This window comes from Coenobita brevimanus, chromosome 93 (assembly GCF_032717465.1).
Source record: "Coenobita brevimanus isolate Jiangsu-jjx chromosome 93, ASM3271746v2, whole genome shotgun sequence".
Lineage (NCBI taxonomy): Eukaryota > Metazoa > Arthropoda > Malacostraca > Decapoda > Coenobitidae > Coenobita > Coenobita brevimanus.
In genome coordinates, this window is record NC_137046.1 from 27,300,233 (window position 1) to 27,327,762 (window position 27,530).

The following is a 27,530-nucleotide window of genomic DNA, read 5'->3' on the forward strand; positions in this document are numbered from 1 at the left end:
GGCCACAAACCGGAAAAGTGTGGAAACCATTCTCCAGGTGATTTACATGTCTCATTACATCTCTGACTCAGCTTGCCAATTTTGTCCGTGATTCTGTGATCCATTTGATTCTGTGTTAACCAACTTTTCAGGAAGAAGATGCTTTCTTTTCCTTCTGTTGTTATTTTGCATAAAATATAATTATTTGACCTCCTGTAACTTCCCTACACTAGGCCCATTATAATTTATAGTCACATGGTCTATCTTTGGGCCATACTACAGACTATGACTCTTTGCCAAAGAGTCAGGCGTTTTTTTATGTTGAGGTTGTATGAACCTCTTCCCATAGGTACCGGTAGTATTCATAGCTTACAGGCACTACACTCTGATGGGTGTTGGGGTCTTGTAAACTGGCAGGATTTAAAATATAACCCTCTACAAGTACGAATATATGCAAGCCATAAGAGTGTCGTCCCATCCCGTGTCCTCCCAGATTTAAAATCCACCCCTTTCCTCCCTCACACTTCCTCATTATTTACTCATATCATACTTTTTTAAAAATGAATATCTAAAATAAGAATATAAACTGCGGACTATCACCAGGCAATGAAAGTCTGAATTCCACAGCAGAGACTACTGCAGCTGAAACAAGAGGCAATTCCACAGCATGCAGGTGCCTAGCTGATGTTAATTATCAGTTTTTCTTTTCTTCCAAGCAATCTTCATTTCCCAGGCGCTTGAAATGCCTCTGAAAATTATACAGTACTTATAGATACTACACACCCTATGGTTCACAAACAGAGGTTCATATTCTAATACCCACCATTTTCAACCTTCACAAACAGGGAGAATGAACTGTACCTGTGTTGGTGCCAGCTGTGAAGACCCAGGCCCCAGTGGTTTTGGCAGCTTTCAGCAAGCCCTTTCTTATAACCTTCTTCAGCTTGGGCTGGAGGTCAAAATTTGTCTTGCCACCCTGTACTGTGATGAGGAGCTTGGGTAGATCCAAGCCCCACTCTCCTGTCAGGAGCTGCAAGATGTGCTCGGGCCGGGTGTCATGAGCCAGTCGCAAATACTGAAATGGAATGAAAGAGCTACGGTGTTCAATACTGAAATATCCAACCTGAATTTAAGATCTTGACCATACTCTAAAGCAAATCAATATAAACTGAAATTCTTACATTTTCATTCTAAATCCTAGCTCAGGTACTGTAATGAAATGCACATTGCTTTTCTTTCTGAAATTCACTATCACCATCATTACTACTGCTTACTGTTATTACAGTATTATAATTACAGCATCATTGAGATGATGATGATGATGATGATGATTATGACACTCATAACTGTTACTTTCACTGTGATACTTCACAGACTAGTTACTTGTGCAGAGTATAAACATATTAAAAAATTTTGAGGATGGGTTTTGCATGAAAACACAGTACATAATATTAATAAGAACTTTTCATTAAACAGCACTGTGTCATGCTGATCCCACCTGAGCTTTGGTAGGGTGAGCACCACCCTGGAACTCAAGGGTGCCATATGCATCCGTAGGAAGGAGGTGTGTGTGTCGAGAGGGACTCCAATGGAGGTCCTCTCCATGGCGGAGAGTTGCTGGTGACCCATCACGGTGACACTGCCACAGCTGACCACAACAACACCTAAAAACAATCAACACATTGCCTTATATTTTTGCCCATATTATAAATAATCAACAGCATACAGTTGTTCAGCAATAAAACAAAGTTAATACATTAAGACGCCTGTGCCAATGACAACACAATGAGCAGGTGATAGTATGGATACAGACACAGGTTTTAATAAATTTCAGAAAATACAGGGTGGGATGAGCAGGCTTTTAGCTTTCATCCCTTCAACCCATTTCTACTGTATTAACCTGACAGAAGTTTTAAGCATTTTCATCATCCAGAACACTCATTTCCACCTAAGGACTGGGTGAAGTAGGGTTCAGAAAGCAAAGAAAGAAAACATTGTGAAAGGAGACCTAATCAACACCATGTCCAAAGAAATGGGCTACACACTTAACATTCCAAACCCCAGAATCCATGATCCACCTAAAAGGCATAACCATCAGCTATATACTCGTGTGTATATCTATCTATCTATCTATATATATATATATATATATATATATATATATCTATTGCCAGACGCCTCAATCCCGTTTGGGGTGGCCACAAACAAATCGCCTCCAAGTCGCCCTGTCCCCCACCATCTCACTGCCCTGCTCCCAACTCACACCCCCCTCTCTCATATACCTCTCCACCCCATCCCTCCATCTCATCCTCGGCCTCCCCCTCCCTCTTCCCCCCTCCACCTCACTCACATACACTCTCTTCGTCAGTCTTTCACCCTCCATCCTCTCCACATGGCCAAACCACCTCAGTGTGTTCCTCATAACGCTTCCTATCACATCCACATCCACACCACAACGCTCCTTTATATCCTCATTCGTCAGCCTGTCTCTCCACGTGACTCCACAGGCTCCTCTTAAATAACTCATTTCCACTGCTCTCACTCTTGACTTGTGTCCTTCCAACAATGTCCAAGCTTCACTTCCGTACGTTAGAGTTGGTATCACAATACTGTCATGTAGTAACTTTTTCACTTCCATGCTCACTTCCCTGTTTCTTATCACTGCTTTCAAAGAACCAGCAACCTTTCTTCCCTGCTGTACCCTTTCAAGCACTTCACCCTCCTAACCTCGCTGTACATTCACTAACTTCACCTCTCTCAAAGACCATCACTTTACTCTTCCCTACATTCACCTTTAGATTCCGTTTCTTACACACTCTCTCAAACTCATCCACCAAGCCTTGCAGCTCCCCTTCGTCTTCACTCAACAACACAGTATCATCTGCAAACAACAGTACAGGGAGTTTCCAAACACTATCCTCTCTCACCAGGGCCACTCCAACATCCACGACCCTACCTTGTACCTCTTTTATTACCTCATCCATGTACAGACTGAACAACCATGGAGACATGACACATCCCTGTTTCAAACCAACTTTCAAAGAGAAAAATTCACTTAGTTCACCATCCACATGCACTGCAGCCTTCGCACCATCGTAAATACTCTTCACAGCATTCAACAACTTCCCATCTACTCCATATATTCTTAACACTTTCCACAATCCTTGTCTATCCATCCTGTCATATGCTTTCTCCAAATCCATGAAAGCCGCATACAACTTCTTTCCCTTCTCTAGAAACTTTTCCACTAAAGATCTAAGAATGAATATCTGATCTACACAACCTCTTCCCTTCCTAAAGCCTCCCTGTTCTTCTCCAACTAATTTCTCTGTTCTTTCTCTAACTCTGTCTATAAGTATCCTACCATACACTTTTCCTATTATACTAAGAAGACAAATGCCCCTATGATTACCACACACTTCTTTTTCCCCTTTTCCTTTGTACAAGGGAATAATTATACCTGACTTCCAATCCTCCGGGACTCTACCTTCCTCCCAGGCCAATCTGCATATCTTCCACATCCATTCTACTACTATCTCTCCCCCATGCTTCAGCATTTCACCACACACTCCATCAATTCCTGGGGCTTTCCCCGATTTAACTTTCTTCATTGCTTCCACAACTTCTATCCTACTGATTTCTTCCTGCCTTCTCAACTCCCTCCTTCTCCCAGCCATTCCCCAGCCACTTATACTCGCATTACTTCCATCCTCTACGTTCAACAATTCCTTAAAGTGTTCTCTCCATCTGCTCACTTTTTCTCCCTTCTCCACTAGTAATCTACCATTTTTATCTTTAAACATTCACTTCCCAATACCTATCAGATACAGTTGATTCAACATACTGTACACTGTACTAAGTTAAAAAAAATAGGTGCCAAACCCTTCCCACATGATTCTCCATATACAATTCATCCAATCAACTCATAGGGAAGGATCAGCCATTTTTACTGCCTGGAGGGATTGTAGGTATAAACTACTTTGTCAGGGAAGATGGATATGGTGATATGGATGTGCTGGTTATGGAAAAATGGGTGGAATATATCAAGTGTAATCAGAGTGAATGAAAAGATTTCAGCAGCGAAAATTCTGTTTGGTATGTTCACGATTTCATTTGTATTGGTGTATGCTCCATAAGCTGGCTTGGAAGATGTAGAAAAAGATAGATTCTGGGAAAAAATGTGTGGTAAGTGGTATGGGGGATGATGAGACTATAGTTTTGGGAGGGGACTTAAATGGTCAGGTGGGTGAAACAGCTCAAGAATATGAAGGGGTACAAGGGGGATTCACACTGAGTACAGTCTGTCCTTGCCTAAAGCGGTTTGCTGTAATGCGATACTGCTGTAACACGGCACGATTTTGTGGATGGAAAGAAACATTCTAATGTATGCACTATTAGCATAACGCAGTAATTTGAACCAGGCAGGCTGTGACACGGTGTGCATGGCACAGCCTCATAATACTTGACGTCATCGCCTGCCAATCACTATCTATCTATCTATCTATCTATAGCCCGACGCCCTAATCCCGCAAAGGGTGGCTGCAGACAAAACGCCTCCAAGTCACTCTGTCACCCACCATTTGACTCCCCTCCCCCAACTCACCCCCCCCTCCCTCATATACCTCTCAACTCCATCCCTCCACCTCATCCTTGGTCTACCCCTCCCTCTCCCTCCCTCCACCTCACCTACATACACCCTCTTAGTCAGTCTTTCGAGGGTGTATGTAGGGTGTATGTATTTTTTATAACCATATTAATGCTTTTAGAAGGTTAAATTTGGGGGGTAAAAAAGAATTTTGCACCACAAGGAGGGAAAAAGTGGACTTTGGACAGGGGTGCAGAAAGAAATAGGGGTTTTCAAGAGTTCCTCTAACGCAATATTTGCTAACATGAGATCGGTGCGGAAGCAAATACCCCAGTTAGGTGAGGACAGACTGTACAAGGAATGTGGAAGGAGAAAAGGTGCATTGGGTTTGTGTCCCTCCCCATAACAACTAATTCAATGTCAAGCGGCCACCCCTTACGGGGTTATGGCGTCTGGCAAAAGATTAATAAACTACCCAAAGCCTTTCAAAGCCTAATATCGCTTTCACAACGTTTTATATAAAGTTTTCAAATAAATGACAACACTGTAATGAATAGTCGTGCACAGACAAGGCACTTGCCATTTGTAAACGTTAGCCTCATTCCGCCCTCGCATCGAAAATATGGCGTCCGTCCCATGGAAGCAATGTCAAAATTTTTTATCCAAAAATCATCCATTTGCAACAGCAGTGACGTATCCAGTAAACTAACTGTGGGTAAGGCTGACAGCCTGTTATACTGAAGATACTGGAAATCCTTTTGAGGACCGCTACAATAATTTCACCAAAATCTATCTATCTATCTATTGCCAGACGCCTCAATCCCGTTTGGGGTGGCCACAAACAAATCGCCTCCAAGTCGCCCTGTCCCCCGCCATTTCACTGCCCTGCTCCCAACTCACACCCCCCTCTCTCATATACCTCTCCACCCCATCCCTCCATCTCATCCTCGGCCTCCCCCTCCCTCTTCCCCCCTCCACCTCACTCACATACACTCTCTTCGTCAGTCTTTCACCCTCCATCCTCTCCACATGGCCAAACCACCTCAGTGTGTTCCTCATAACGCTTCCTATCACACCAAAATGATTTATGAAATTATTATTGGTTTACAATAGAAACGAAGATCAAAGTCGAACGAATCACACACACACACACAGACACACACACGAACGAACAGCCGGAGAGAGCAGACGTCTCAGCCATCGCTGCTAACCTTAAGTAGTTTCAGGAATTTTGTCTGTCCTGTCTCCTAAGGTCTTGTTTTAAATTTAAAATAATGAAAGTTAATAGATTACCAAAAATGTAAAGATTTATTGGCTAGAGTATACATGAATGTTTGTATTATTTTTTGGTAACAGCTGTTTTGGTACTTTAACCAATATCAAACATGGCCGAAAATGTAAACAATGAGGGACTCGAATTTCAAGGATTTGATACAAATACCAATGTCTTGGACCTGGTTAAAACATTAATTATGAGGATTAGTGAACTTGAAAAGAAAGTAGAGAATCTAGTGATAAAGGATGTGTCTGAAAATACGGATACTACCATACAGAGTCTGATCCAATCCAATGAAACAGCGATTGAAGAGATTAGAAATTTGAAGCGTGAAAATGTTGAATTAAGGAGGAAACTAGAAAAGAGTACTAATAAAACGGAGAAGGTGAGTAGTGTATTAGAAGAGCATAAGGCAAAGTGGGCACATGTAGAAGAAGAACAGAAAGAAGTGGTCAGCTTAAGAGAGATCATCCAGGAAGAAAGGGAAATGAACAAGAAAAAATTGAAGAAAATGTAGTGAAAATACTGAAGAAAGAACAGAAAATAGTGAGAGAAACTGTAGAAAGGAACAGATGTGTGGTAATATTAGGAAACAGGGAAGATGAAGAAAAGGTTAGGTTCGTAAGACTCGAGAGAGACACGAACCTGGTGAGAGGAATATTAGGAAAGATTGACCCCAAAGGAGACAAGTGGGTAAAAGAAACTGAGGAAGTAAGGAGGATAGGGCCTTATAAGAAAGGGGAAACAAGACCAATGAGAGTCAAGTTTACATCAGAAAGTGTAATAAATGAGATACTTTTAAAGTGACCTGGAAATTAAGCAAAGAGGCGGGGATGGAAAATATTATAATAAGAAAAGATCTGAATGAAGAAGAAAGGGAAGTTTTAAAATTATTAAAGGAATAAGTAAAGGAAAAAAATGATAAGAAGACAGAGGAAGAATGTAATACTTTTTTTTGGAGAATATTGGATATGATAGTAAGGAAGTGGTATTTAAGGAAATAGAAGTGAAGGAAATTAAGGGGGATGACCGTGAAAGATCAGAAGTTGAGGAAGTGGTACGGACAGAGAGTAGGAGAGAAGAGGGTATTAAAAACGTCAAAAATAATTTGAAGGTGATATATACTAATGTTGATGGTTTCATATCGACAAGGATCGAAATTAACAATTTCTTGAGAGAACATGAACCTGATGTCATGTGCTTTGCAGAGACCAAATTAAGAGAAGATATTGATGTTCATTTGGGGGATGGTAAATACAAACTGTGGAGAAAAGACAGAAAAGAAAAAAAGGGAGGAGGAGTGGTGATAGCAGTGAACAACAACATAAATGTAGATACTGTGGAAATGGGAGAAGGCAGGGCTGAAGTGATATACAGTATATGAAATTAGAAACTGGAGAGAATGTTAAGAGAGATATGGCGGTAGTGTATGTTCCCCCAAAGACGAGAGCATGGAAGGATGACGAATACCACGAGATGTTGTCAGATATGGCTAGCTATTTGCAAAAAATAATTGAGAAAAGCAATAATATAATTTTGGTGGGTGACTTTAACTGTAAAGAGGTGAACTGGGAGGAATGGTACTCGGGAGGCGGTGAGGATTCGTGGGGCATTATGTTATTCTATCTATCTATTGCCAGACACCTCAATCCCGTTTGGGGTGGCCACAAACAAATCGCCTCCAAGTCACCCTGTCCCCCGCCATTTCACTGCCCAGCTCCCAACTCACACCCCCCTCTCTCATATACCTCTCCACCCCATCCCTCCATCTCATCCTCGGCCTCCCCCTCCCTCTTCCCCCCTCCACCTCACTCACATACACTCTCTTCGTCAGTCTTTCACCCTCCATCCTCTCCACATGGCCAAACCACCTCAGTGTGTTCCTCATAACGCTTCCTATCACATCCACATCCACACCACAACGCTCCTTTATATCCTCATTTGTCAGCCTGTCTCTCCACGTGACTCCACAGGCTCCTCTTAAATAACTCATTTCCATGGCTCTCACTCTTGACTTGTGTCCTTCCAACAATGTCCAAGCTTCACTTCCGTACGTTAGAGTTGGTATCACAATACTGTCATGTAGTAACTTTTTCACTTCCATGCTCACTTCCCTGTTTCTTATCACTGCTTTCAAGGAACCAGCAACCTTTCTTCCCTGCTGTACCCTTTCAAGCACTTCACCCTCCTAACCTCCATCCTTACTCATCACACTACCCAAATACTTAAACGTACTCATTTTCCAATTCCTCACCATCCAACCTCGCTGTACATTCACTAACTTCACCTCTCTCAAAGACCATCACTTTACTCTTCCCTACATTCACCTTTAGATTCCGTTTCTTACACACTCTCTCAAACTCATCCACCAAGCCTTGCAGCTCCCCTTCGTCTTCACTCAACAACACAGTATCATCTGCAAACAACAGTACAGGGAGTTTCCAAACACTATCCTCTCTCACCAGGGCCACTCCAACATCCACTACCCTACCTTGTACCTCTTTTATTAACCCATCCATGTACAGATTGAACAACCATGGAGACATGACACATCCCTGTTTCAAACCAACTTTCAAAGAGAAAAATTCACTTAGTTCACCATCCACACGCACTGCAGCCTTCGCACCATCGTACATACTCTCCACAGCATTCAACAACTTCCCATCTACACCATATATTCTTAACACTTTCCACAATCCTTGTCTATCCACCCTGTCATATGCTTTCTCCAAATCCATGAAAGCCGCATACAACTTCTTTCCCTTCTCTAGAAACTTTTCCACTAAAGATCTAAGAATGAATATCAGATCTACACAACCTCTTCCCTTCCTAAAGCCTCCCTGTTCTTCTCCAACTAATTTCTCTGTTCTTTCTCTAACTCTGTCTATAAGTATCCTACCATACACTTTTCCTATTATACTAAGAAGACAAATGCCCCTATGATTACCACACACTTCTTTTTCCCCTTTTCCTTTGTACAAGGGAATAATTATACCTGACTTCCAATCCTCCGGGACTCTACCTTCCTCCCAGGCCAATCTGCACATCTTCCACATCCATTCTACTACTATCTCTCCCCCATGCTTCAGCATTTCACCACACACTCCATCAATTCCTGGGGCTTTCCCTGATTTAACTTTCTTCACTGCTTCCACAACTTCTATCCTACTGATTTCTTCCTGTCTTCTCACCTCCCTCCTTCTCCCAGCCATTCCCCAGCCACTTATACTCGCATTACTTCCATCCTCTACGTTCAACAATTCCTTAAAGTGTTCTCTCCATCTGCTCACTTTTTCTCCCTTCTCCACTAGTAATCTACCATTTTTATCTTTCACTCCCCTGCTAACTTCACTTCCACCCTGTCTTACTCTTTTCACTTCTCTCCAGAACATTTTCTTACAGTCCCTCCACTTTACACTCAAATTCCTTCCAAATCCTCATCCACTCTCTTCTTACTCTCTCTTACTAATCTTTTCACCTCTCTCTTCCTTTCCACATATAACTCTCTCTTCCGCCTCTCAACTTCTTCCACGCCCCTATTTCTCATCCATTCATTGTATGCTTTCTTCTTTTGTGCCACAGCCTGTTTCACCTCTTCAGTCCACCACGCTGTTCCTTGCACCCCCCCCGTTTTCTCTTCCTTCCACACACCACATCACATGCTGCACATATTTCTTCTGTAAATATCTTACACACACCTTCAACGTCTCCCATCTGCTCGAATTCATATTTGCCCAATCGTTTCTCCACTTCTCTCTTATACTCTGCCTTTTTCTTATCCTCTTGTAACCTTTCCACTCTCCTTGCAGCTACTCCTTCCTCTCGTCTTTCCCTTCTTCTATTCCTCCATCTTACTTGCATCCTAATTCTGGCCACCACCAAGTAGTGGTCAGAAAGTCCACTCCCGCAACCTCTATACACTCTTGCATCCTTTACACATCTTCACATCCTTTCATCCACACACACATAATCAATCATTGCCTTCCTTTCATTCAGTTCACCACCCACCCTTCTCATCACTCGCCATGTATACCTGTGGATCATTTTATGCCTGAAGAGGGTATTGGCTATCACCAACCCCCTCCCAACACAAATGTCCACTAACGCACTCCCATTCTCATCTATCTCAGCAGGCACACCCCACTCACCAACTATTCCATCCACCTTCACATTACCAACTTTACCATTCATATCACCAATCAAAAACACTCTCTCATTCCTTCCAAACTTTTCCATGCACACTTCCACATTTGTCTAGAACTCTTCTCTCACTCTTCTAGCACGATCTTGCGTTGGCGCATACACACACACAATCGCCCACATTTGTATTCCAACTTTCAACTTTACCCACACAATCCTTGACCCAACTGATCCATACTGTCTTATGCTCTTCTTCCATCTTTTACTCACAACTATACACACTCCTTCCTTTGCCCTCTCATTCTCATCTACTCCTGCACATATACCCCATCCATACTCCCATTCTCTCACACTTTCTCCTCACCATTTTGTTTCAGTTATTCCACATACATCCACTTTCGCACCCTCAAGCACATGGACAATCTCTCTCTCTTTCACCTCATCATTCGCTCCTCTTACATTCCATGTACTCATTACCAAGTCCTTTGTCCGGTCCTGGGTCGTCATCGTTTGGTCAGTCCTTGCGGCGTATTCTGAGTGACATAGCAGACTTCCTTGTACCTCTTCCTTAGCAGTTTATTTTGCATATTACACTTTAACATTTCCCTGTGTGCTATTTACATCATCTTAACATCGACATAGCTCATATGAGTAACATATAAGGGGATGTTGAAGGGTGCAGAATAAATCGCTAACGAAGAGGAGTTACAAATTCCCCAAACCCACTGAGAATGCGGACGCTTGTCCGAGGCTTCTTGTTTGTTTTTTTAGTTAGTTGTTTTCCGGGGAGGGGCACTAACCCTCCGCCAACCCTTTTAGTCACCTTTTACGACAAGCAGGGATACTGGGGGAGTATTCTTGAAAACCCCCCTACCCCCAGGGGTATACAGTGATATACAGTATATGAAATTAGAAACTGGAGAGAATGTTAAGAGAGATATGGCGGTAGTGTATGTTCCCCCGAAGACGAGAGTATGGAAGGATGACGAATACCATGAGATGTTGTCAGATATGGCTAGCTATTTGCAAAAAATAATTGAGAAAAGCAATAATATAATTTTGGTGGGTGACTTTAACTGTAAAGAGGTGAATTGGGAGGAATGGTACTCGGGAGTCGGTGAGGATTCGTGGGGCATTATGTTATTAAATATAATAATGAATAATGTGATGACGCAATGGGTCAAAGAAGAGACACGGTTTCGAGGTGAGGACACACCAGCAAGGTTAGATTTACTGTTCACCAAAGAACCCGATGTAATAGAATCATTGAAATATCTCTGTCCTTTAGGAAAAAGTGATCATGTGGTCATTGAGTTCCAGATGTTAATAGGGAACGTCGAGCCAAGAGACGAGCTTCATAGACAGGGAAGATACAACTTTGGCAAAGCAAATTTTACAAGATTGAGAAACTTTTTTGATAATGCGGATTGGAGAAAATTCAGAGAAACAAGAGAGATACAGAGGAAGTGGGATATCTTTCTAGACCTCTATAATCTGGGAGTGGAAAAATTTGTACCAAGAGTAAGAGGGAAAGAAAACAGGAAAAAGGAGTGGTTTAATAGAAGGTGTATGATAGCAAAAAAAGAGAGAGATAAGGCGTGGAACACTTGGAGAAAGAGAGGTAACAACAGAACAAAGGAAGAATATAAAAGAACAAGAAATGAATACACAGGAATATGTAGAGAAGAAGAAAGGAATTTTGAAAAAGGTATAATAGACAAATGCAAGGATGAACCCAAACTGTTTTATAGATTTGTTAATGGTAAACTGAAAGAAAAGGAAGGAATCACCAAATTGAAAGTAGAAGGAGAATCTTTAAGGATGCGGCAATGCAAGCAGAAATAATGAACAAACGTTTCCAGTCAGTTTTCACTAAAGAAAAGGCTTGTGGAAAGGGAGGGAGTGATTAGAAATGTTCCGGTGATAAAAGATATAAAAGTGGAGGTACAGGAAGTGTATAAATTACTGGAAATTCAAGATGTAAGGAAAGCCCCAGGACCTGATGGAATTTCTAATTGGGTACTGAAGGAATGCAGAGAACAACTGGCGGATAAAATTCACAGTTTAATCGTATGCTCACTGGAAGAGGGGAAAGTGCCACAAGAATGGAAGAGGGCAAATGTGGTACCAATTTACAAGGGAGGAAACAGGGAAGAACCCCTGAATTATAGACCAGTGTCTCTAACCAGCATGGACGCAAAATTGTGTGAGAGAATCCTGAAAGACAGATGGATAAAATATCTGGAAGAGATGAATATTTTGGCTGAATGTCAGTTTGGATTCAGAAGTGGAAGGTCATGTGTTTCTAACTTGTTGAGTTTTTACTCAAGAGCGATTGACGTGGTACAGGAGAGAGATGGTTGGGTGGATTGTGTGTACTTAGACTTAGAGAAGGCCTTTGACAAGGTACCTCATAAGAGACTAATGTGGAAACTAGAATATATAGGAGGACTGAAGGGGAAACTTCTGGAATGGATGAGAGACTTTTTGAGAGACAGACAAATGAGGACAGTAATAAAGGATAGGATGTCTGGATGGAGGGAAGTAACAAGTGGAGTCCCTCAAGGCTCGGTGTTGGCGCCAGTAATGTTCCTGATTTACGTAAATGATATGGTAGATGGAGTGAACAGTTATGCAAGTCTGTTTGCTGATAATGTAAAGATCTTGAGGAAGGTAGAGGTCGAGGAGGATTGTAAAATACTGCAGGAGGATTTGGATAGGATACACAATTGGAGCCGGACGGGGGAAATGAAATTTAATGTAAAGAAATGTAAAATATTGGAAATGGGTAAAAGTACCAAGAGGCCATCACTGAATTATTTGTTGGGTAATGAATTAATCACAAAAAGGAGAGAAGAGAAAGATTTGGGAGTGCTGGTCCAAGATAGTTTGTCACCAGAAAAGCACATTAACAAGATAGTTGGAGAGACTTATAAACTCTTGACTAACATAAGAGTAGCATTTCATTATATGGATGAGGAGATGATGAAAAAAATGACAGTGGCCATGATCCGCCCCAGGTTAGAATATGCAGTGGTAGTGTGGTCCCCACACAAAAAGAAAGATATAAACAAGATTGAGAGAATACAAAGAACAGCAACCAAGATGGTCCCCAGTCTGACAGACCTGTCATACAGAGAGAGGCTGGAAAAACTGGATTTGCCTTCCTTAGAGGAAAGGAGAAAAAGGGGAGACATGATTGCAGTGTTCAGGACCATGATGGGAGTAGATAAAATTGACAAAGAAGATCTGTTTGTATGGGATAAGAGAGCAACAAGAGGACACGGAATGAAATTGAAAAAGTCAAGCTGCTTGAAGGATATCAAGAAATATAGCTTTCCTTACAGAAGTATAGACTTATGGAATAGCCTGGACAAAGAGATCGTCCAGTCTAAAAACTTAAATGAGTTTAAAGCTAAATTTGACTTACTGAGAAACCGCGACGGAAACCCACGAGCATAGTACATTCCGTGTACAGTAGTGCACCAACTTTCGCTACAGCAGGATTCGCGGAATCCACTTTCGCGGCATGCACCAAATATTCCCTAACTTCCACTTTCGCTTGAAAAAAATCGATTTTCGCGCACAAATTTTGGGTTTGGGACAATATTTTGAACACTGAATTTCCTGCACCGCCCGCCCGCAACCCACCGCCATCTTGAGTGACGTCATGTCAACACTCTGTCCACCCATTCCCGCCATTGTGTACGAGCGTGCTAGCTCCATTGTTTTGGATTCTCACGGTTCATTGGCCTCTACTATACCTGGTAGTGTGGGGAAAGGGCCTGGTGGTGTGGGGGGAGAGCCTGGCGGTGTGGGGGGAGGGCCGGGAGGCAGTGGTGGTGATAAAAAGTGGCCGGGACATTCAAAGTCGGGAGGAAAGGCCAAGGCCATAGCACCATAGTGCTATCCCTACTGACAGTGCCATAGAGGAGCTTAACCTGGATGAAGATTTCGATGGATTTGTTCAAGAGAACCTAGCACAAAGGGAAATTCAGCACAGAGTGGAAGTGTTGCATCAAGTTGCATCTGAGGAGGCAGAGAGAGAGAGTGGTAGCGAGGCAGCAAGAGGTGGCGCCAATACGTCTGGCGTGGCTAAATAAGCCCGCCACGCGCCTCGGATACTTACCCCCAACATCCATTAAACACCTCAACCTGGTCTCTGTGGTATGTTTCTCCTCATATAATGTGTACTGTACAGTTTTTATTGTTTGTATCTCACAATGCAATGTACAATAGTGATTTGATGTACTGTATTGCAAGTGAAAATGAAAATCTGATGTTACTTTAGGATAACCGGGAACCAATTAGCCTTTTTGCCATAAAGACAATGCCCCAACTTTCGCTAATTCCACTTTCGCGCATTATTTTTGGACCCAATTAGGCGTGAAAATTGGTGCCCCACTGTATATCACAATTAGGTATATTAGGTAAATACTTATATATTTGGAACGACTTAGACAAAGAGGTGGTGCATGAGAAAAACATTCATGTGTGTAAAGGTAGACTTGATAAATGTGGATATGGAGACAGGACAACACGAGCATTGCTCAATTCCTGTATACTACAAATAGGTATATACACACACACACACAAAATGGGAACTTCCAGGCTGGGTGAAAATCTTGTTGGACCTACTAATACCGACCACGACAACAGAGCAGATTTGTCAGCTCAACTTTTTAGCTTTAACCACCCTTTATTTCCTTTTCATCCCCTGGGAAGTGAAAGAAACGTCCTCTGAAACTTCTGACATGCAGGTAGTCTGTAACATTTCATTGAACCATTTTTAATGTATTAATCCTTCTCTACTTTCAACTATGGTTTCCTGTATGCCAGGAAACATTTTCAACGCTTAGTGATAACCATATAACCAACCCACATGTGTACTCTACGTGTCAACGAGTGGGTTGCCGGATTGGTTAGTGTCCCTCCCTCCCACTGAGCTCTATCACGAGGGGCTATCTCCGCAGCGCGCATGACTTTGGCCGCCATATTGAAACACCCCACTCGTCGCCTCCAGTATATTCGCTTGCTGTCTGTTTCGCTGTTGCCTTCATAAGCTGCACAGTGGACCATGGTAGCCTAAGCTGCGCAGTGGACCATGGCACTATATTTTAGCTGCGCAGTGGACCACGGTACTAAGGATTCATTGGCTGAGTTCAAAAGGCACGGGCGTCAGGTGTTGTGCGTACAGTAAACATCATCAGCGCTGCCCTGGGTCCCTGGCGGCGGGCACATGAACTACCCGGCGCTACCCATGATTTGAAAGCCCCTCCATATCATAGAGCTCTGTGGCCCCTCCTTGTAAAACCACTAACTCAAAGACAAACGGCTACCCTATGGCTTCAGGGATTATGGCGTCTGGCTACAGATAGATGTTCTGGGAATGTTGGCGTCGTCTGCTGTATTTGTTATACAGTACATGGTTGTCATCGTTTAGCAACATCACATTTCAGCTTTATTTTTGATACATGCAGAAAGAAATAAATACAAGGAAGAGATATTAATACTTAAAAATCAAAACAGAATAAGATACTGTAATTGTTTACTAAACGGTGGCGGCGATTCCAACCATATTCTAACAAACTCATGATCTGAAGGAAAGTAATTTTGTTACACATGCAATACAGGTAAGTATATACTGAATTCTGACAGGAGAAAGTGATTAGAAAAAAACAAAATACACCTGTTTTGGTTTTTTTAAGGAAGTCACCAGTTCAAACGTACCCCTACTGGGCGCATTGATTTTACCCAACGATCTCGCTGACAACGCATGTCAGTGCATCATACAATAAAATTTATAGGAATCCTAATGATCCACTCTACTGTACAGGTAACTTAACCCATCCTTCGCCGATGAGCAGTTAGCTATAATTTATAAGAGTCATGTGTGCTCTCAGCTTGAATATTGCTCACCCTTGTGGAATGGTTGTGGAGAGGTTGCATTAAGACAACTAGACAAAATTCAGAATAAAGCTGTTAGAATCATTAACAACCCTGCCATTACATATAAACTACCTTCCCTGCAAGTAAGAAGGAATGTTGCCTCCCTTGCATTATTTTACAGATATGTTTTTGGCAAATGCTCAGACGAAGTCCCCAGCAAGTAAGATGGAATGTTGCCTCCCTTGCATTATTTTACAGATATGTTTTTGGCAAATGCTCAGACGAAGTTGCGTCCATGGTGCCACCTCTCCATGCCTTCCCTCGTGCTACACAGGCATCTGGTAGCACTCATGACTGGAATGTCACTCAGCCACATTGCAGAACTTCTGCCTATCAGAGTTCTTTCATTCCCCGAACTGGATCTCTCTGGAACTCGCTTCCCCAGAGTTGTTTTCCTCCAAATTTCAACCCACAACTGTTCAAGTCTAACTGTTACAGATATTTTATGAACAGAGGACACCAGTATGGATTTTTTTTTTTTACTCATTTGTTTTTCCTTCCTCCATTCTGTTATTTAAAAAAAAAAAAAAAAAAAAATCCTAACCAAGTTTCCCTAACTGGGGGGCCTGCCCCTCCCCCTCCAGACTCTCCTTAATTTTATCCATCTACGATTGCCACTTAGCCTAACCTTTGAGAGCCCCAGAACACTTTTCAGGATAGATCTGGTCAGTCTGTCCTGACTTATTAAACCTATGCTAATCTATCATAAGGTAACCTATTCTAACCTGACCTATCTCATCATAATCTAATCTAACCTTTCCTAACATAATCAACTGCAGTTGTCCAAATCTAACATATTGGTACAGAATTTGAAATTACGCCAAACGTAAGACGTGCGTTTGGAGTTTGGCAACAAGTTTTCCTCTTGGTAACTTCATCGGGGTGATGGTATGTGGCATAATTAAGTCTTTACGTACTTCACAAGTAAAATAAAAAAATAAAAAAAAAAGACCTGTATCTATGAAGCATAACAAATAACATGTGAAAGACTCATTTCAACAGGAAATATGGAAAGGGGGAGCCTGTTTGGCAAATGATTAATCACAGTAACACTAACCTGGCATTATCTTTGCTGCTGGGAATGAACTTAATGCACTCCCGCTTGTTGAAGACAGTTTCCACCCACCGCGGCTGAAGCTGAAACAAAGGTGAATAATTTATATCGAACTAATTATTACCAATGCACGAGACTAAACCCATGCTGAACAGTCAAAACCTCTAAACTAAAAGTCTCCAGCATGAGAAGAAGCTCCTAGAAAATATTTTAAAAGGGTATGGCACAGTGACGGTATTCTATAAAGGTTTAAAGACGCGAAAAATATGACACACAAAGCAAACAAACATGATCAAATACGTGGGTTCAACATGTTGATGTTTGGTAACTGGTTCAGGTATAAAATATATATGGGAATGGATATTTACTTGATTTTTTTTTAAATATATGCAAGGAAAAAGGAACCAAAGGCCAGAAGCATGCAGTGGAGTAGACTGTAGCACCAGTCAAGCAGGGCAGTACTCCCAAGGTGGATGGAAAGCTGATGACAGGGAGAGCTGGAGCTCCCATTTCATCAGCCCTCGGGACTAGGTCCCGACCATCCCCCTTTGCTGAACTTTTTCAGTGTCTCAGTAACACAGAGAGTAGACCAGCATGCTCTCCAATACAAGTTTCTCCAACTATCAACACCAAACTACATGGACAGTACCCACCACACTTTCTTTTCAAAATTTTCAAAAATGGCTTCGAAAAACATAGCCTCGGAGTCCCCAGGGGAGGGGGGACCATAAATGCCCCCACCTTCAGCCCCTCTCCCGCTGACGACTCAAGGTGCCTGGAACAACTGTCTGACTCTCTTCTTCTTCATTTCTGCAACATTCGTGGCCTTTCCTCTAACTTTCGCTCTGTTGAGCACCACCTCTCCTTCTCTAAACCTCACCTTCTTTTCCTAACTGAGACTCAGCTGTGAGGCAACTGACAGCAAACCCTTTTCTGTATCCTCCTACTTTCTCTATACTCATTTCAAAGCCAAAGGTGGCTGTTGTGTATATATATGAAACAACTTATCTTGCTCTCGTGTTCCTGAACTCGATTCTTCTGAATTCTCTACACTCTGGCTTCGGTTTTCCTGTCATGCTCTGACTAAATATATCTGTGCTATTTACTTATCTCCTAATTCTACTGACTATCAAAAATTCTTTGACTCACTTACTTCTATGATGGAACACATTCTATCCATCTCTCCTTTCTCTGAAATCTCCATTCTTGGAGATTTCAATGTTCACCACTACCTTTGGCTCTCCTCTCCTTTCACTGATCCACCTGGCGAACAAGCCTACACCTTTTCTATCCTTAATGACCTAGAGCAGCTTGTACAGCACCCTACCCGTATCCCTGACCGCCTTGGAGAGAGCTCCAACATACTTGATCTCTTCCTTACAACTAATCTTTCTGCTTACACAGTTAATCTTTTCTCTCCGTTGGGCTCCTCCGATCACAACCTTATCACCTTAACCTGTCCTATCGCTCCGGTACGGCCTGCGGACCCTCCAGAAAAACGTCGTCTCTGGCACTTTGGAGCTGCGGATTGGGAGGCCCTCAGGCAGTACTTCTTTGATTTTCCCTGGAATGATTATTGCTTTCATGGCCATGAGCCATCTGGGTGTGCCTTGTGCATTACGGAAAATTATTCTCTCGGGCATGGAAGCATACATTCCTTTCTCATATCCTTTGACTAATGCAAGAAAGCCTTGGTTTAATCATGCTTGTTCTAATGCTGTCTGCAACAAGGAGAGGGCTTATAAAAGGTACCAGAGCCAACCCACCCCTGAATTACATCTTTTATACATTTCTGCCCAGAATCGTGCTAAGTCTGTTCTTCGCTCTGCTAGAAATAATTTCATCCGTACAAAATGTTCTCAACTCTCCAACTCAAACTCTTCCTGCTCCTTCTGGCACCTTGCCAAAAACCTCTCTAACAACTTTACCTCATTGTCCTTCCCTCCTCTTTTCTACTCTGGTGGCTCTGTAGCTATTTCTTTTACTGATAAAGCAGATCTCTTCGCTCACACTTTCTCCTCCAATTCCACCTTAGACGATTCCGGTGCTGTTCCGCCATCAGTTCCCCCCTCTGACTTCCTCATGGCTAACATTAAAATTTCTTCAGCAGATGTATTTTCTGCCATTGGTGGCCTCTGAACAAGGCATATGGGCCTGATGGAGTCCCTCCTGTTGTTCTCAAGAACTGTGCTGTGCTTACACCCTGCCTAGGCAAACTCTTTCGCCTTTGTCTGTCAACTTGTACCTTTCCTTCTTGCTGGAAGTTTGCTCTCATTCAGCCAGTCCCAAAGAAGGGTGACCATTCCCAACCCTCTAACTATCGCCCAATTGCTTTAACATCCTGTATCTCAAAAGTTTTTGAGTCTATTCTTAATAGAAAAATTTTAAAGCATCTTTCATATTTCAACCTTCTTTCTGATCGTCAGTATGGGTTCCATCAGGGACGCTTCACAGGCGATCTTCTCACCTACCTTTCAGACTCCTGGTCATCCTCCTTTCGGGACTTTGGCGAAAGCTTTGTCATTGCACTTGACATCTCAAAGGCTTTCGATTGAGTCTGGCATAAATCTTTAATTTCCAAACTGCCCTCTTACGGTTTCTATCCTTCAATCTGTGCCTTCATCTCTAGCTTCCTTTCTGGTCGTTCTATAGCCGCTATTGTTCTCCTAGATCTATTAACAGTGGTGTTCCTCAGGGCTCTGTCCTATCACCAACTCTCTTCCTTTTATTCATCAATGACCTTGTAAGCTGTACATCTAATCCTATCCACTCATATGCTGATGACTCAACCCTTCACTTTTCCATTCGATTCCCACAACATCCATCTCAGCAGTTACTTCAGCAGGCAAGGGATGAGGCTATGGCACACCTAATGTCTGGTTTGGCTCGTATCTCTGACTGGGGTAAAAATAATCTGGTTGTTTTTAATGCATCAAAGACTCAGTTTTTGCACCTGTCAACTCGACAAAATCTTCCACAGGTATACCCACTTATGTTTAATAATACTCAACGTAATCCCGCATCATCGTTGAACATGCTTGGGGTTTCATTTGCTCGGGACTTGTCTTGGAAAGATCATATTAAATCTCTTGTAAAATCTGCTTCCAAGCGATTGGGTGTACTAAGCCGACTCCTTTCCTTCTTTGCCCCTGCACAATTGTTCACTCTATACAGGGGTTTTATCCGCCCCTGTGTGGAGTACAACTCTCATGTGTGGGGAGGCTCCCCACATACAGCTCTTCTCAATAGGGTGGAGTCAAAGGCTTTTCGTCTCATTAACTCTCCCCCTCTTACTGACTCCCTTCAACCTTTGTCTCTTCGCCGCACTGTTGCATCTTTATCTCTTTTCTATCGCTACTTCAATGGTCACTGCTCCTCTGAACTGTCTGCTTGCATTCCTCCACTTCTACGACGGGCGCGTAGCACCCGTCTAGCAGCAATCTCTCACCCCTTTTCTGTCCAACTCTCTAATGCAAGAGTTAACCGTTACTCCCAGTCCTTCATTTATGCAACAGGTCAACTCTGGAACTGTCTCCCTCTGTCTGTATTTCCTGCTTCCTATGATCTCCAGTCTTTCAAACGCAATGTGTCCAGGCATCTCGAAATGAATGGATCTGAAATTTGGCTCTCTGTTGTATTTTGTTTTTCTCTTGGAGGGAACAGTTTTGCGGGCTCATAGCCTTTGGTTCCTTCTTCCTCACATTAAAAAAAAAAAAGTTCCTTCCAAGATAAAAAAGAAACAGTACAAGAGAGAGCCAAAGTCAAGATTCATTCATTTCGAGATGCCTTGACACACCGCGTTGGAAAGACTGGAGATCATAGGAAGCAGGAAATACAGGCACGGGAAGACAGCTCCAGAGTTGACCTGTTGCATAAATGAAGGAGTGGGAGTAACTGCTAACTCTTGCATTAAAGAACTGAGGTGAAAAGGGATGAGAGTTTGTTCGTGCCCGTCGTAGAGGTGGAGGGATGCAAGCATGAAGTTCAGAGGAGCAGTGACCATGGACACACCGATAGAAGAGAGATAAAGATGCAACAGTGAGGTGAAGAGACAGAGGTTGAAGGAAGCCAGTAAAAGGAGGAGAGTTAATGCGATAAAAAGCCATTGACTCCACCCTATTGAGAAGAGCTGTATGTGGGGAGTCTCCCCACACATAAGAGTTGTACTCTACACAGGGGGCGAATAAAATCCGTGTATAAAGTCAACAATCATGCAGGGGTTAAGAAGGTACAGAGTCGGCTTAGCACACCTAATCTTTTGGATGAAGATTTTACAAGAGATGTAATATGATCTTTCCAAGATAAATCCCGAGAGAATGAAACCCCATATATGTTTAATGATGCTGCAGGATTGAGCTGGATATTATTAAACATTAGTGGGTATTCCTGTGGAAGATTTTGTCGGGTTGATATGTGTAAGAACCGAGTCTTTAATGCATTAAAAACAAGATTACTTTTACCACAGTCAAAAATTAGGTGTGCCATAGCCTCATCCTTTGTTTGTTAAAGTAACTGCTGAGATGGACGTTGTGGGAACTGAATGGAAAGGTGAAGGGTAGAATCATTCAGTGTATGAGTGGATAGGGTTAAATGTACAGCTTAGAAGGTCACTGATGAATAAAAGGAAGAGAATTGGTGAGACGACAGAACCCTGAAGAACACCACTGTTGATCTAGGAGAAGAATGGTGGCTATCTACAACAGCAGCTATTGACTGACCAGAAAGGAAGCTATAGATGAAGGCACACAGAAGGATAGAAGCCGTAAGAGGGCAGTTTGGAAATAAAAGATTTATGCCAGACTCGATCAAAAGCCTTCGGGATGTCTAGTGCAATGGTATAGCTTTCACCAAATTCCCCAAAGGAAGATGACCAGGAGTCTGAAAGGTAGGTGAGAAGATCGCCAGTGGAGCATCCCTGACGGAACCCATACTGACGATTAGAAAGGAAAGATGCTTTAAAATTTTTCTGTTAAGAACAGAACAGAATACTTTTGAGACACAGGATGTTAATGAAACTGGGTAATAGTTAAAGAGCTGGGACTGGTCACCTTTTCTGGGACAAGCTGAATGAGAGCAAACTTCCAGCAAGAAGGAAAGGTACAAGTTAATAGACAAAGGCAAAAGAGTTTACTTAAGCAGGGTGTTAAGTACAGAAGCACAGTTCTTGAAAACAACAGGAGGGACCACATCAGGCCCATATGCCCTGTTAGTACTGTAGCCAGTGATGGCAGAAAATACACCAGTTGAAGAAATTTTAATGTCAGCCATGAGGAAGTCAGAGGGAGGAAGTGATGGTGGAGTGGCACTGGAATCATTTAATGTGGAATTGAAGGAAAAAGTCAGAGCGAAGAGATCTGCTTTATCAGTAGAAGAAATAGATGCAGTGCCATCAGAGTAGAAAAGAGAAGGGAAGGATGATGAGGTAAAGTTGTTAGAAAGGTTTTTGGCAAGGTGGCAGAAGGAGCGAGAAGAATTCGAGTAGGAGAGCTGAAAGCATTTAGTGTGGATGAAATAATTTTTAGCAGAGTGAAGAACATCTCCTTTTGTGGACAGCATTAGAACAAGCGTGATTAAACCAAGGCTTTTTTGCATTAGTCAAAAGATATGAGAAAGGAATGTATGCTTCCATGCCCAATAGAATAATTTCCGTAACGTGCAAGGCACACTCAGATGGCTCCCAGCCATGGTAAAAATAATCATTCCAGGGAAAGTCAAAGTAGTACTGCCTGAGGGCCTCCCAATCAGCAGCTCAAAGTGACACAACCAATTTTTCTTTGGAGGGTCCACAGGCCGTACTGGAGTGATAGGACAGAATAAGGTAATGAGGTTGTGACCGAAGGAGCCCAACCGAGAGGAAAGATTAACAGCATAAGCTGAAGGATTATTTGTAAGAAAGACGTCAAGTATGTTGGACCTCTCTCCAATGCTGTCAGAGATATGGGTAAGATGCTGTAAAAGCTGCCCTAGGTCATTAAGGGTAGAAAAGATGTAGGTTTGTTCACCAGATGGATCAGTGAAAGGAGATGAAAGCCATTAGGTGTTAAACATTGAAATCTCCTAGAAAGGAGATTTCAGCTAAAGGAGATACAGATAGGATGTGTTCCACTGTAGAAGTAGGATAGTCGAAGAACTTTTCATAGTCAGTAGAATTTGGAGATAAGTAAACAACACAGATATAATTAGTCAGAGAATGACAGGAAAGCCGAAGCCAGAAAGTAGAAAATTCAGAAGAATCAAGTTCAGGAACACGAGAGCAAGATAAATTGTTGCGTACATATACAAAACAGCCACCTTCGGCTTTGAAATGAGTATAGAGAAAGTAAGAGGGTACAGAGAAGGGTTTTCTATCATTTGCCTCAGACAGCTGAGTCTCAGTTAAGAACAGAAAGTGAGGTTTAGAGGAGAAGAGGAGGTGCTCAACAGGGAGAAAGTTAGAGGAAAGACCGATAATGATGCAGAAATGAAGTGAGTCAGACAGTAGTTCCAGGCAACTTGTTGAGTCGTCACCAGGAAACAGGCGGATGGTGGGGGTACTTATGTTCCCACACCCCTGGAGACTCCGAGGCTCGGTTAAAAGATTTTTTTTTTTTTTCTAAATAGAAATTGTAGTGTGTAATGTGCATGTAGTGTGATGCTGACAGAGAAATTTGTATTGAAGAGTATGCTGGCCTACTCTGTGTTACGAAAACAATGAAAACGTACAACAAAAGGGGATTGTCAGGAACTAGTCCCGTGAGCTGATGAAACGGGAGCTCATCAGCTTTCCATCCATACCTTGGGAGTACTGCCCTGCTCGAATGGTGCTACAGTCTAATCCTATGGATGTGAATGTGAGTATGTGAATGTGAGTGTGGGAAGTGAATGTGGGAAGTGAATGTGGCTGTGCATGTATAGCGCACACTCAACAATGACCCAAGGATGAGAAACTTTAAAACTCATAAAACCCACAGACAGTAAGCAAACGAGTACACAAAAGCAATGGAGAGATCAATGATGGGAATAACAAAGTTACACAGGAATTCGGCATCATGGTTAAAAGCACAGACTAAAGTGAAGGATGCTAAAGACAGAAAGGAGCAGGAAAGGAGATGGTCGGGACAAGTAGCTTAAAGAGAAGATAACAGGTGAAACAAAGACTAACTGACTTGACTGAACCCCTAGAAAATGTACCAGCAAGCGTAGAAGTAAAAGGTCAGACAGTAGGTGGAAGAGTAAAAGAAAAATGCATGAACATCACGGTACAGAAGGGCAATCCTAAGGGTTTGGACGAGGCTGATAGATGCCTTGGACTTCACGCGGGTGTATATGCTATACAATAAAATGTGTGTGTGTTCTTACCTAATTGTATCTTTACAGGAATGAGTCAAGCTCGTACTGTCCCGTGTCTTAAACCATATTTATCGTACATATCCTTAAATTTGTGAATTGTTTTGGCACACACTATTTCATTCGGTAGTGCATTCCATTGATCAATTGCTCTGTTTGGGAAACTGAATTTCCTTACGTCTTTATCACCTCTCTTCTTAAGCAGTTTTTTGCAGTCCTCTTGCTGATGCTTCCCCATATGTTAAGTAATCATTTATCTCTATTTTCTCCTTCCCTGATATGCATTTATATAGCATTATCATGTCACCTCTATTCCTTCAATCCTGTAGTGTTGATAGATTCAGTTTATTTAGTCTTTCTTCGTAGCTTAGATCCCTTAAGCTTGGTATCTATCTTGTAGCGGCCCTTTGAACTTTTTTAATCTTGTCTGTGTGTTTTTTGAGATGAGAACTCCAGACTACTGATGCATACGCCAGGGTTGGTCTGATGAATGATGTTATTATCCTTCTTAGCATGTCTTCATTTATGTATGTGAATGCTATTCTCATATTTGCAAGCAGTGTATACATGTTCCGTACCTTCTCGCTGATGTGGTCAGCCGGAGATAGTCCGTTATTGATAATCACACCTAGGTCTTTCTCTCTTTCTGACGTGTGTAGGGTTTTATTTCCTAGCGTATAATCCCAATCAGGTCTTTTTCCACTTTTACTAAACTTGATTACATGACACTTGTCCACATTGAATTCCATTTGCCATGTATTACTCCATTCATGAAGTTTATTTAATTCTTCTTGTAGCTCTTTACAAGAGTCTGTGTTAGTAATTCTCCTTTGTATTTTTGCATAATCTGCAAACATATTTAGATAGCTTTCATTCCCAGTGTTACTGTTTATATCATTTATATACACTAAAAACATGATTGGTGCCAGCACTGAACCCTGTGGTACTCCACTAGTCACTTCTTTCCATGATAAGTAGTTTCCCCTTAGTCTATCTATCTATCTATTGCCAGATACCTCAATCCCGTTTGGGGTGGCCACAAACAAATCGCCTCCAAGTCGCCCTGTCCCCCGCCATCTCACTGCCCTCCTCCCAACTCACAACCCCCTCTCTCATATACCTCTCCACCCCATCCCTCCATCTCATCCTCGGCCTCCCCCTCCCTCTTCCCCCCTTCACCTCACTCACATACACTCTCTTCGTCAGTCTTTCACCCTCCATTCTCTCCACATGGCCAAACTACCTCAGTGTGTTCCTCATAACGCTTCCTATCACATCCACATCCACACCACAACACTCCTTTATATCCTCATTCGTCAGCCTGTCTCTCCATGTGACTCCACAGGCTCCTCTTAAATAACTCATTTCCACTGCTCTCACTCTTGACTTGTGTCCTTCCAACAACGTCCAAGCTTCACTTCCGTACGTTAGAGTTGGTATCACAATACTGTCATGTAGTAACTTTTTCACTTCCATGCTCACTTCCCTGTTTCTTATCACTGCTTTCAAAGAACCAGCAACCTTTCTTCCCTGCTGTACCCTTTCACGCACTTCACCCTCCAAACCTCCATCCTTACTCATCACACTACCCAAGTACTTAAACGTACTCACATTTTCCAATTCCTCACCATCCAACCTCGCTGTACATTCACTGACTTCACCTCTCTCAAAGACCATCACTTTACTCTTCCCTACATTCATCTTTAGATTCCGTTTCTTACACACTCTCTCAAACTCATCCACCAAGCCTTGCAGCTCCCCTTCGTCTTCACTCAACAACACAGTATCATCTGCAAACAACAGCACAGGGAGTTTCCAAATACTATCCTCTCTCACCAGGGCCACTCCAACATCCACTACCCTACCTTGTACCTCTTTTATTACCCCATCCATGTAAAGATTGAACAACCATGGAGACATGACACATCCCTGTTTCAACCCAACTTTCAAAGAGAGAAATTCACTTAGTTCACCATCCAACTGCACTGCAGCCTTCGCACCATCATACATACTCTTCACAGCATTCAACAACTTCCCATCCACTCCATATATTCTTAACACTTTCCACAATCCTTGTCTATCCATCCTGTCATATGCTTTCTCCAAAGCCATGAAAGCCGCATACAACTTCTTTCCTTTCTCTAGAAACTTTTCCACTAAAGATCTAAGAATGAATATCTGATCTACACAACCTCTTCCCTTCCTAAAGCCTCCCTGTTCTTCTCCAACTAATTTCTCTGTTCTTTCTCTAACTCTGTCAATAAGTATCCTACCATACACTTTTCCTATTATACTAAGAAGACAAATGCCCCTATGATTACCACACACTTCTTTTTCCCCTTTTTCCTTTGTACAAGGGAATAATTATACCTGACTTCCAATCCTCCGGGACTCTACCTTCCTCCCAGGCCAATCTGCACATCTTCCACATCCATTCTACTACTATCTCTCCCCCATGCTTCAGCATTTCACCACACACTCCATCAATTCCTGGGGCTTTCCCCGATTTAACTTTCTTCATTCCTTCCACAACTTCTATCCTACTGATTTCTTCCTGTCTTCCCACCTCCCTCCTTCTCCCAGCCATTCCCCAGCCACTTATACTCGCATTACTTCCATCCTCTATGTTCAACAATTCCTTAAAGTGTTCTCTCCATCCGCTCACTTTTTCTCCCTTCTCCACTAGTAATCTACCATTTTTGTCTTTCACTCCTCTGCTAACTTCACTTCCACCCTGTCTTACTCTTTTCACCTCTTTCCAGAACATTTTCTTACAGTCCCTCCACTTTACACTCAAATCTCTTCCAAATTCCTCATCCACTCTCTTCTTACTCTCTCTTACTAATCTTTTCACCTCTCTCTTTCTTTCTACATATAACTCTCTCTTCCTCCTCTCAACTTCTTCCACGCCCCTATTTCTCATCCATTCATTGTATGCTTTCTTCTTTTGTTCCACAGCCTGTTTCACCTCTTCAGTCCACCACGCTGTTCCTTGCACCCCCCTCCGTCTTCTCTTCCTTCCACACACCACATCACATGCTGTACATATTTCTTCTGTAAATATCCTACACACACCTTCCACGTCTCCCATCTGCTCCAATTCATATTTGCCCAATCGTTCCTCCACTTCTCTCTTATACTCTGCCTTTTTCTCATCCTCTTGTAACCTTTCCACTCTCCTTGCAACTACTCCTTCTACTCGTCTTTCCCCTTAGTTCTGT

The 27,530-nt window shown here is 42.4% G+C and overlaps 1 protein-coding gene across 1 annotated transcript in view; it reads right to left on the minus strand.

Annotated features, from left to right (window-relative positions):
- The window catches only part of Trpm (transient receptor potential cation channel, subfamily M), a 933,145-nt gene that overhangs the window by 709,085 nt on the left and 196,530 nt on the right, over positions 1-27,530 (minus strand). The window contains exons 3-5 of the mRNA XM_080282376.1: positions 16,987-17,066; positions 1,478-1,643; positions 841-1,054 (exon numbers count right to left, since the gene is read on the minus strand). Of these exons, the coding sequence (XP_080138502.1) occupies positions 841-1,054; positions 1,478-1,643; positions 16,987-17,066 (460 nt within the window). The remainder of the gene's footprint in view (positions 1-840; positions 1,055-1,477; positions 1,644-16,986; positions 17,067-27,530) is intronic.